At 44.3% G+C, this 12,445-nt stretch overlaps 1 protein-coding gene across 2 annotated transcripts in view; it reads right to left on the bottom strand.

Annotated features, from left to right (window-relative positions):
- The window catches only part of CBY1 (chibby 1, beta catenin antagonist), a 59,177-nt gene that overhangs the window by 19,534 nt on the left and 27,198 nt on the right, over positions 1-12,445 (bottom strand). For both annotated transcript variants that reach the window (XM_069231317.1, XM_069231318.1), the window contains exon 2: positions 3,926-4,079. In XM_069231317.1, the coding sequence (XP_069087418.1) occupies positions 3,926-4,003 (78 nt within the window). In that variant the 5' untranslated portion in view covers positions 4,004-4,079. The remainder of the gene's footprint in view (positions 1-3,925; positions 4,080-12,445) is intronic.

The raw sequence follows: 12,445 nt of genomic DNA, 5'->3' as shown, positions 1-12,445 counted from the left end.
TAAGACACTCAATTATCAGTACATGGTTTAAGTGTCAAAATCATCCTTGGGTAAGGCTATGCAGAATGCACCACCACCAAACGACAAAGAGGTATATATGTCATGCGTGAATACTACTCCAATTTTGGGGAAAACTTTGCAACCCTTGTGGAACCTTTGTACAAATTACGAGAACAGGTCAAAGTTTTGTTTGGGGACATGTTCAGCAAGAAGCCTTTATAGCTGTGAAGCATAAGATCACAACAGCCCAAATTTTAAAACTATTTTATCTAGAATGCAATGCACCATCTCAGTGGATGGCAGCTCATATGGCTTAGGAGCGGTCTTCTCCCAAAAACATGGGAGTGAAGAATGTGTAGTAAGTAGCCTTTTGTTCCAGGAATCTCACCTCAATAGAGTGGAGATATGCTGTCATCGAGTGGGAACATTTGTCTTTTGTTTGAGCCATCAATCATTTCATCTGAGGAAAGAAATTACCCTGTCCGCATTTTGTCGCTATGGGGAAGCTTAATGTCCACTGCACGGATTGCTAGACTGAGCTCCAAGCTACAGTAGCAGTGTATTGAAGCTTATTAAGCCTTGGAAGGAACAATCAACCAATAGACTTTTTATCTCACATGCCATGTCAGAATGTAGAACACTAATGCAAAGGGTGTTGGGAAATCGATATTGTGGTGAATTGGAGTGACGTTTGCACACTCCAAATTGGTTGCATAGATGATGAACTGTGGTGGGTCAAGGTATATAAGGACGATGGATTGGGTTTAGTGAAGAAATACGTGCTGGAATATTGCCCTCCTTAAATCACTAGGTGGACCTATACATTCCTTTGCCCAAGTGAGTGTAGTGAATGGATCTGTCTTTTGCAATAAAGTATGTGTCCCTTCCTTCACTTAAACATTCTTTCTTGTTGCCAGAGAGGACACACAAGGATTTCAGCCTTAATGGTTTCTGTAGGATGCATTTCTGGTGGCGCTGAATGGCCACGGATGCTGATCGTTGCGTCAGAGATTTTACATGTCCTGCAACACAAATCTGGAACCATCATGTACCCCCTTCATAATCAGTTCACTGGTCTGAATCCATGTGGCAAAGTTGGGGATGTGGTATGCTCTCGTCCTTATTGGTTATCTTACTAAATGACCAGAGGTAAAGTTTGTTGACAGAGCAAGCACTTCCAAAATTCTAGAACTCCTCAAGGAAGGAAGGAAGGAGGGCTTTCCTGGAATGATTTTTACAGATAATGAGGTGAAACTTACTTCCATCAAAATGACAGATTTAATTAGTCTTCATGGTATAACCAACTTGAGGACTGCCCTTTATGACTCACAGTGCAATAAGCAGATTGAACAAGTTAAGGACAGTATACACCTAGCCTGCCAAGGTCACTCTGTTTTCTGTAGCTCTCTGTGACAGATTGTGGACTTACAGTATATCCCCCAATAGTGCCACAGATACCAGCCTATTGAGAGGGAAACTCCCCACCTCTGACGTATGTCCATGGAGGCTCAACGGTGAGCTGTCTCAGGGTAAATGCCATGTTTCCAAAATGAACATCCTTGAAGTCAGGAGGCATATACAGTCTCAACCGACTTGCACTAAGGAACGCTTTGATAATACCAAATTATTTTTTTTAAAAGCCCAATTTCGCTGTGGGTGAATTCGTCAGGATCTGGAGACCACCTTAAACAGAAAATAGTGAGTTCCAAATGTTCCCATCCTCTACCGAATTGTTTAACTCAATAAGAACATTCTGCCAATATGGTAAGTGTTGGAATGTTAAAAGGGTCAAATAAATAAAACACATATTAACCAGAGACCCACTCTTATGATAGTTCCTTCTGCCACAGTAGAAAGATTAAGCCACAACCAAAGAAGGCCTAAACTTGGAGAAGAGGAATTTATGGAGAACGATGTGGTACGTAAAAACTTAAGAATGATTTTGAGTGTAATGATTCTTTTGCTGGAAAAGGTTTGCAAGGACCAGGTCTCCGCCCTGGAGAATCATCTATGATTTTTTGTTGTTGTTCTATTCTGGATGAATGTTATATCCTACTCCTCTCTCTTCCCTTCGCCCGCCCCTCTTTCCCATCTTTGCTTGGTTGTGCCCATAGACCCACATAAATGTTCTAAATGTCCGCTTGTTGGTTCCCAACAGCACTTTGTTATGAGGCTTTGTATGTATTGGTTCTTATTTATTCACACTAATAAATCTTTATGAATCACTACATAACTTAGCCTTTAATATAACAAACCGTCATTCACATTTTACTTCCGCCCCATACAGCTAAGAGAATGGGTAATGGGTTTACCCATTTCAGTCAAAGGTTCTCTTGCACTTGTGACTGGCGGCATTTCCTTCATCATGTGCATTTCCACCTAAAATCAAATGCACTTCAGTGCCAGGGCAGGTGGGATAATAATTTACTTTGCCTATGCTGTTTACATTCCTTTCTTTATCCTTTTTTATTTGTATTTAGATATACTTTTGTGTTTAAACTAGGTCTTCAGGTTATAGTAATTAAAGTCCTTTTGTTTGTACACGTGTATCATATAGTGCAACTATGGCCACCCCCTTCAAGCAGCTTCAAAGTGCTCTAAAACACTGTAAGCTAACAGAAATGCCGAAATAAATCCAGATTCAGACAACCACAGAAAAGAAAAGAAGCCTCATGCATCATTGAGCGAGTGCTAGGAGGAGATATGATCTTCCTGGTAATCCCGCTCTGCTCAGTGGTGACTCCAAATCATGTTCTATTGTTAAATGATCAGCATGGAAGTTAGGACACTTTCAGATAGGGTAAGGGTCACTCTCTGGGTTCACTGTCTGCAACTGCCCTCCCTAGCCAGTAGTGTTGATTTACACCTACTGCTATAAGACTATGGGACCATTTTGGGGGCCAAATCCATCTTTGGCCTTATTGGAGTTATCTGCATACACCATACCTTAGAGAAGCCCAGGACACATGATTTACAAAGGTTCACTAGGCACGGTCAATCCATACATTGATCGCAGCAGCACCTCCATTACGAATCCATACTGCTAAATTTCCCTGGCATGCTAGTGGATCTAAAATGAGTACCAGGCAATGAACTGCTGCTCCAGACACACCACAGGGATTTCATGAACTTTAAACAGACTTAAGATTCACAAATCCGTCCATTATTATCTGATGTGGAGAAAAGACTAACAGGATAAAAAAAGTTATTTCACAACATACAATCCATATAAAGAAGTTAGGGTTACTATTTTTGTTAGGTCTAGTTAGCCCAGACCTCTCGTTTTTAATATAAACAAAATATATAGACTATACATACTTACATACAGTGGCTTCCAGTCTGCTTTCTTTATCTATTGTCTGCTGTAGTGTCATTCAAATTTTGCTTCTCCCACCACAACATGTGACACCGATCAGCCAACTTCAGCCGTCGGCTTACCTAACTCTGGATGACAGCACTCTGCTCTTGCACAATGGGCACATCCGCACAGTAAGTAGTTCCACTGAGTGCCAGGGACTTCTGGTGCATTCTGAGCTTTGACATTAAAAATGTCTTTTGGCTTTTAGACAATTTTTTTTTTTTACTTAAGCAAGGGCCTGGTAGGTTCCCCAGCACTGCTTCCGGGCTTCTTGTGTGTCACGTGTCGTCATACGAAAAACATTCACAAACAGAATAAGCACTAAGTCAAAAGGTTAGCAGCCAACACCAGACTTTTTGGCTTTGCTAAAGCATGTTAGACACATCCAACCATTTCTGACCTTTGTTCATAAAAATATTACAACTCCAGATTTTTTATTTTATGCAGCAAATGTTTAGGGTAAGCAGGTAGTGAGAAAAGTGAGATGAATTAGAAGGGTGGGTGTGGGGGGAGAATGAATGGGAGAAAAGAGAAACTATTGCCCATAGGACAGTGTTTAGGACTTACCGTGTGTAGGTTGGAGAGTGATGCAGACTTCCGGGGAGGTGTTTTCTTTGGACTAAAGTTGTTTCCAAAGAGCGGCATGGTGCAGGGTTTTGGAAAAGTTGTACCGTACAGCTAAAGCTCAAGTGACTGTCCCCAGAAACACCGGACACGAAGCCTGTGGATAACAGATGGTGGGGTATCTTGAATGTCACAGACTCTGAAATGTTGCAGACTTACTAACTAACCAAGGGATAATTATACAACAAAACAGAATAAAACCAAGGCCATGAACCAAGAGTCACAATATGAGAGCTCAAGAATTGCATTCAGGAGTACGTTCACAGCACTTTACCAAACAACGTGAAGACCAAGCTGATATCCACTTGGATGATAATGGCAGGTGAGGTCTCCGGATCCAATCCGGTAAGTGTAGCCTCAACTATATTCTGGGAACTATAGTTCTCCTTTCCACCGTTGCATGCTGGGAGCTGACTCACACATACATACTGCGAGATGTAGTCCAAATCCTTCTCACAGTGCATGTATGGAGCTATAACTCTACCACATTAGCTCTTATAAGGCATTCTGAGGAACACAATCATGAGGTGGACTGATGGTTTGTTTGAGCACACATACAATCCATTTATGCATGTGTTCTACATATGGTTCTTTTTCATATAGCGATTCTTCTAATAAACAGCAACTATTTTCATACAGAGTCTCCCCAACTAAAAGAAAATCTTATTTTAATTGAGGCAGGTTGTTTCTTAAACATAAAACTGACTTATTTAACACCTGGACTGCCTGAAAACCATCTTGCCAACCGTGGCCTGCTAGCTATTCGTCATTAAACTGAAACATGCACAAAAGACAGGGCAACGTACTTCCCTGCCCTAAGGATCCTATGAAAAATAAACCACCCACTCCACTCCGCCATCCCAACAATGGCCAAGTCTGCTCCTCTATTACCAATCACCAACAGCTTAAGACTCATGGCACTAAAGGTCCGGGTGTACTTTCAGCAACCAAAGTCATGCAAGAAGATGCCCGTGCACCAGGTAAGTAGAATACTATGTGAAAGAAGGGATACAGACGAGACTGCCACAACGCATTCTTGTGAACGTATGTACATATTTATTTCGAATTTATATAGGAAGTATACTGTACAAAGGCAATCTCTGTCCATGGTGACCACCTCACTCCATGTCAGCACATACGGTGCTTCTGGCCTTGATCTTTGAAATGCCACACTAAAGCATTGTGGGTATTGTAGCCATGGCCTGCTTTTTTTTACATAATTAAAGAAGCATTGGCAATGCAATCGGTCTCACATTTTCTAGAATTAGCGCTATTAGCGCTGTAAATTTCTAACAGGACTTTTCCTGCCACATAAATTGAAATGAAAAGTGAAACAGTTGAGATAGGCGAGTCGATTCAAAGCGCCATGAGCATGCGGGGAAGGAGAGCCACAAAAGGGAAAAGATGGTAGCTCACAGTCAAACGTATCAGCAATCGTGCAATTATCCATGTTACAGGGGGAGTCTGCAAGGTGGTATCAAAACCGCCCCTAGGAGGGACAAACGTAAAGCATTTACCTATGATAACAAAAGATTTTCGAAAGGCACCAAGGGACGAGTGAAAGTGATAGGGGTGCAATGGGCGTGGTTAAAAGCCCACAATATTTACAACAGGTCAAAGCACTTGTGCGCTCAGCCTAAAAAGCACAGCTGACGCTGTTGCAACAGGAGTGGGTGCAAACTGTGTATGCCCGGGGCACAACGGTAATATAGAAGAGGCGCAAACACTTCTCTCACACTTTCTGTAATACTGATAGCAATGGTGCACATGTAGCACCAGCGCTATCACGAGAGGACGTTTCCTCTTTTGCCTGGGGGCGTATCCCCATGCAAAAGAGGGAATCTCTCAGACTCTGCTCCTGCATCATTATATAGACGCAAACAGGTCCTCAGGAAGCACTCTCACAGTGCGCCACAAAAAAGTGGAGGGGAAAAAGGAGTAACATGGACACCCCCAAGACATACCCCTGCAGCCAGATGCAGTCACTCCCTGCTCTGCCTGCAGGGAGATCTCTCTCTCCTCTTCAAAGTGCAGGCGGGTTGCCACCCGCATAGAGAAATACAGAGCAGCTTTGAAGCAGTGGCTTCTATTTCACTAAATGATCGACCCCTGGACAGCACGCGTTCTCAGCTGCCCTAATGGGAGTGCATTTATCATAACAGGGTGCACTTTATATGTTTGCGCCTGACACACCTGTTAAAAGGTGCGCTGTGGTGCAAACAGGGAAGTACCCCCTATTTTTAATATGGGCCCTAATAGCTATGATTTATGGGTTATAAGCCAAGGACAGTAAATAGGTCCTGGATGGCAAGGAGTGAGGTGGCCAAACTATGATTTGTCATAGTGCCAGTATCTGCCACTAGTGTCCAAGGAGGCCTGTAGTTACAAGATCTAGACCTTAAAAAGCTCCTTTGCGTTGATGCCCCAGAAAATTTGCTTTGCTATAGGCAGAGCTCTGTACCCATCATCTTTCATTCTTTTCTTTTTAAATAAAATATTTGTATTAGTTTTATAGTAAGCATGTAATAAGAGTTTCCAGATCATATCATGCACTGTGTAACAGAATTTGCAGTGACATTTAGACTTGTAATAAGAATTACAGTAATAGACCAATTATCTTATATACTTATCAAGGAATAGTACAGAGGCAATGAACCAACCATCCTTATGGAAACACCTTTTGAACCTCTCCAAAGCCACCATCCCCAAGAACTTTCTCTCAAAACAATGTGACAAAGACCTGCCAGCAATGGGGCATTTATAACAATTTGAGAGCTTGTGCATGAGACTATTACATATGGGAGAATAACTAAGGGTGCTGTGTACTCATCTGCACTGTTAGAGTTAATATGCAAGTTATTATGACCCGTTGCCAACATGGTGTCATATAGCTCAGGCTAATTATGTTGTGACTTCCATTTTCGATTAATAGTGACAGTGAAGAAATAGACCAGAGGAAGTCAGAGGCAGACAGGGTATGGTGCAGGAGCAAGTGGCCATCATCTTTCAGGTATCCCCGGGCACACGCTCAAGCCCTCGTCAGGCCAATAACGCATTAGCCTCTCCAGAGCAGCCACCTAAGAATGCAAAGGTGATCATAAGAGCAAAAAAGGCCGGGCACATGAGTAGGTGAATGCAAGACTCAGGCCTTGAGACCCCAACTTATAAGATCTCCAAAAGTCCCAAACACCGTGGGACCGGGGAGAAGTTAAACTAGTGAAGGGCAATTATCTTGCACAGTTTGTGGAGGGTGATATATATCACTAGGTGAACTTAATGCAGTATGGCACCTTAAGGAACATAGAACTGCATTGACTGCCCTGACTGGGTGACTTCTCTAGGGTGCTTGAACACAAACTTGGGGAGCTGTGGCTTGTGGAAATTTGCAGAGAGCAACATGGCAATTCACAAGAGAATCCCTTTTTCTCCCATGTCCATAGAACATATTTAAAATTAGATTACATTTTTGTTAGTACCCCAGTGCTAGCAATAAGCTCCCATTCTGAGACAGGTGTGATATTAATATCAGATCATGCACCACTTTCACTGAACATAGCCTTGTAAGAAAGGTTAAGGAGCCAGGGCTATTGGACCTTTCCTGCCTTCCTAAATGAAGGACGCCGCCTAACAGAGGAATTTCGCTCTCACATTAAGACTACTTCGACAACAAGGTCACACATGGGGTCTGGAGTCAGAGATTAAAGCAGGTGAAACAAAATACAAAGCATCTCCATCATATTGCCTCTTATGTAAACTTAACTCAAAGGTCACCTACGCCTGTTTTTACACATGAATAAAGCAGAATAATCCCTGCTGAGACTGAAACACTTCTATTACACAGCGGTAAATAAAGTGTGGTCCCATTTGTCTTGCCTTCTCAGAATCAGTCAGGGACAGGGATTTGTTAAAGAAATACTCCCTGTGATGGAGAAAATGTTACAAAAGAGGAGGGGAAGTTGAAAGCATCTCATAATCATTATGCCACACTCTATTCTGCAGGACACAGGATCTCTTCAAGATGAATATTTAGAAATCCTGTAAAATGGCAAAGATTACTCCAGATCTGACAACTCAATTAGATATCCCCGTATCTGACACTGAAAATAAGCTGGCCTTGAAAGTCATCAACCTCAGGCCTGGGTAGTTTTACAAGGCTTTCACTGGAATGCAGGCACCTATTTCAACAAAACTCAAACTCTTTTTCGAAAACAGATAGTATGACACCCACGATGACTGAAGCCACTTTGTCAATGATTCACAAACAAGGGCAAGATCCCAAAGTGCTCATCGTACAGACTGACTGCACTTTTAAATGTAGATACAAAGATTTTTATGAATATCTTAGCCATGTGACTGGACAGGGTGCTTCCAATGGTCATACACCCAATCAGGATTCATCAAACACATGACAATATCAGTGGGTTGGTCCACCAAGTGGAGAAAGTCATGAAGGAAGATATCCCAGCGATCATGTTAATGCTTAATTAGGTAGACAAGCAGTTCTTGGCATGGGTGCTTGGGAGGGTGGGGCGAAGTCCAAACTTTATAAAATAAGCAAGGGCAGGTTATCAAGTGCGGAGTGTGACACTTAATGGGGGGAGTTCCAAGTAATTTAAAATGGAAAGAGGCACTCGCTAGCATTGCACGCTGTCTCCTGTCCTCTTTGCCCGGACTACAGGATAGTTTGTGAACCACATAGAGGATGGTGGGATAGTGGGTTTAACATTTGGCAAGGACGAACATAACATAATGCTCTTTGCGGACAATGTGCTCCTTTCCTTATCGGATCCCTTGAGATTCTACCCTAGATCACGGACTCTGATAGAGGCCACAGAGCAAGTGGCAGGTTTAAGATTGATACACAAGTCTGTGATTTCAAATATGAGCCTTCCCCAAAGGGAGACTAGCGAACTAAGAACTAACAAGCTTTCTGTGGACCACAAGATTCATCGCCTAACTGGGGTGTAGATTACATCAAATGTATTCAAGCTGTACAGGGCCAACCTTGTATCCTAGTTGACAGAGGTATGGGGAGACCTCAATCTCTGTACGACCCTATAAGGCTCCTGGATTAATAATATAAACTCCATTAAAATAATAATCCTCCCCAGCTTTCACAACACTTTGCATGTGCAGATCATCCCTCAGCTTCTTTATGAACTTTACAAGCATGATTTTGAAATAAAGCTAGGGAAACAGTAGACTGAGGATTGCATATAAAATACTGTGCAGATCCAGGAAGAAAGATGGGCTGACTCTCCACGACCAACATATATACTACAGAGCAGCACAGCTGCTTGTGCTAGGCGACTGGAGCTCTTGGTAATTCTCGAAAATCTGGCTATACATTGACAGGGCTGTAGCGGGCTCCTCTCGATGGGACCTGATATGGAATCCCAGACAGGATAGTCCACCCAATGTTTATCATAGTGCACCAATGAACATGAGCCTGGTGATCTGGGATGAAGTGAATAGGTAAATGGGTTTGACATCATATCCCTCGCTGTACACTCTGATCCACTTTAATCCCAATTTTACACCAGCATGAAGGCTGGGACCTTTTTATACTAGGCGAGAAGATGATTGCCTCATGGCAAGTGATATGTTTCACAATGGCACATTTAAATATTTCAATGACTTTAAGAGGCAATTTCGCTTGAGTGAAGAGAGATTACATAAATCACAGATTTGCCACTGGGTTCTACAGCCTTTAATAGTGTCAGCAGTGACACAAGAATTTACCTCCACAGAACAGTTCATAAGAACAGCCACTGGGGTTGGAGGGAGCCAAATCTACACTCTTCCTATTACTAGTAACTATAACCACAGCTGATCCTCACAAAAAGAACTGGGACACTGGTTTGGGAAAGAACTCAGATACTCAATGGGCATGGGTCTAGACAGATCTCAACAAGCCAACATAAGTGTTTAGAGAACGGAGGCCCACTAAAAACATTCTTGATTGGAATGTCTGTCTTCCCAGGCTTCATTGATTTTATACAAGTCAGCTTGTTCTGTTGGAGGAACTGTGGCTTGGGGAGAATTTTGCCTCATATATGGTGGGACTGTCTCAAACCTAAACCTTTCTGGAGGAAAATCTTCTATGGGATGCGGACTATTTTGGGATAGCCTCTTTCGGAATCATTGCCATTTGTTTTTTTTGTTGTTTCCACCATCAAAATGCAGTGCCAAGCTACAGGGTACGAGATTATCATATAGAATTGTCCGGGAGCAGCAAAAACCACAATTGCAGAATTACAGAAGAATGCCCCCTAGACATAGCTCACTGGTATTTGCGCCTGTGGCCTCTCCTGGGGATGGAAAATCCGACCCACAACCTGAATGAGGGTTCCAAACGCCTTGAACAGCTTTGGGATTCCTTGGTACAGTATTTAACAACTAGTTACCAGTCTTCTTTTGCAGGATGGTCGATGAGAATGGTGGGCACCCCATGCCAGCTGGAGAATCTCAAGTGGCTCCCAGTTCCCGCAGGAGCAGTGCTGGAAAGACTCTTGGCACAGGCACAGGACCACTTGGAGGGACCACATGGAAAAGGAGGTGGTTTGCAGGTTTAAAGGTGGTGCCTTAGGGACCCTTTGGGCTGTGGAGGTCGCAAAGGGTTAGGGTCACGTGGCACACAGCTGGTTCCGCGATGCAGGGCGAGTTGGAGGTCTTGGAGGCTGTGCGCACTGGAGCTCTTTGGAGCTGGTGGGCCTTGCAGGAAGACGAGGGCACTCTGGTGGGTGGTTTGGGGTGTTCTTGAAGTCCCTCTACAGGGGCTTCCTCCTGGTTCAGTTGCAGCTCTGGGAAAGCTGTTTTTGCTGTAGTCCGACGTGCACTGACCAGTACCTGGGGTACTGGCATGACTCGGCCACAGGAGGGCGCAGTGCCACCAAAGTTAGCACACTTGTAGGTCTTGTCCGGGCTGTCGGTCTGTCGTCAGGTCCGGCTGTGAATTCCAGTTGCGGAGATATCGGCCAGTCGGTGAAGTGACCCTTACCGGTTTGCTGGTTCTTACTGGTTTCTTTTGATTCCTGAGTGGTGCCTCCACTCAGGAGAGCGATGTCGGGCTATTTGTGAAGCCTGGAGGTCCTCTGGGTCTTTTGAGGTCAGTCCAGTGGTCAGCTCCTCCGCAGCAGCGATTGTCGGGACTCTGGTGCAGCAAGCAGGGGTCTTGGAGCCTCTTCTGGTGCAGCAGGGCCTCTGGTTCTCATGCTGTCAGGTTTTTTGGTGCTGTCTTTTCTTCCTGATGAATCCGATTTCTTGGTCTAGGTGAGCCCACTAAATAAGGAATTTAGTGGGCGTTTTAGGGGGAACCTAGTAGTGGCCATCTAACATGGAGGAAAATGAAACAGAGGGTCCATTTTGCCTGCAAGCCCCTAAGGGTGGTGCATGCTCAGTGAGACCCCCTCCTCCTGCCCTTGTGGTTTCCCGTCTTATCTCACACCAAAAGTGGGGGTTGGCAAAGGGGGAAGCCATCTGCTGCTAGCAACAGGCCTGGGGGCTCAAATTTCAAGGGCAGTAGCCCTTTGAAGATCACCATCAGGGGAATGCATATTCCGGAGGGAGGGGGGTGTTAGCTCCTCCACCCAGGAAGGGCATTGTCTCAGAAACCAGAGAGACAGGGCTCTCCCCCAAGGGTTGTGTATCGGCTGTCTGGACGTGGCATGCTGGATGGAACCAGTCAGCAACCATGCCAGTTAGGTTAGCTTTTGCAGGGGATACCTCTAAAGGTGACTCCTTTGTACATTTAGGGGTAAATCCAATACTGGTACCAGTTTAGTTTCATACCAAACAACCCAGGGTGCAGAGTGGCCATCAAGTAGCTTGGAAACTCGTGTTTGACCAGTGTCCAGTACATATACTTAAAATGGCTGCTCTGGTCACTCACTATGTCCCAGGTTTGGCAAGGACACAATGGAGGCATACTGCTCATGAAACTATGCCCTCAGATATAGTATGGTGCACCCTGCCTTAGAGCTTAAAAGCCTGCCAGAGGGGTGACTTACCCATAACATATGCAGTGTAAGGTGGACAGGGCACACTGGGAGTGTGCCATGTCGAATTTGTCTTTTTAGGTTTGACCCTGAACATTCAGCCTGCAATGGCAGTGCTGGGTGCAGGGCTCTACAGGATGGCACAATCAGTGCTGCTGCCCTCAGGGGCATACCCCTAATATCCCATGCCGTGGGTACGGGTGTACCCATTTACTAGGGACTTACAGTGACATTTAAGAGTGTATACAATTGTGCCAAGCATCACAACAGATTTAGGGAAAGAGCTCTGGCCCAGGGAACCTGGTTAGCAGGGGCCCTGGGCACTACTACTTATAGGATACATCAACATCAGGCAAAAAGTGGGGACTAACCATGCAAAAAGAGGCCTTCTCTCATACTCTTCTTATCTAGTACCAGTCCTTTACCTAGCCCCCGCTGTGTCCTGCCTGACTCTGCTGTGTTTCAC

The sequence above is a fragment of the Pleurodeles waltl genome, chromosome 4_2 (assembly GCF_031143425.1).
Source record: "Pleurodeles waltl isolate 20211129_DDA chromosome 4_2, aPleWal1.hap1.20221129, whole genome shotgun sequence".
NCBI lineage: Eukaryota > Metazoa > Chordata > Amphibia > Caudata > Salamandridae > Pleurodeles > Pleurodeles waltl.
This window is presented reverse-complemented; position numbering and strand designations above follow the sequence as displayed.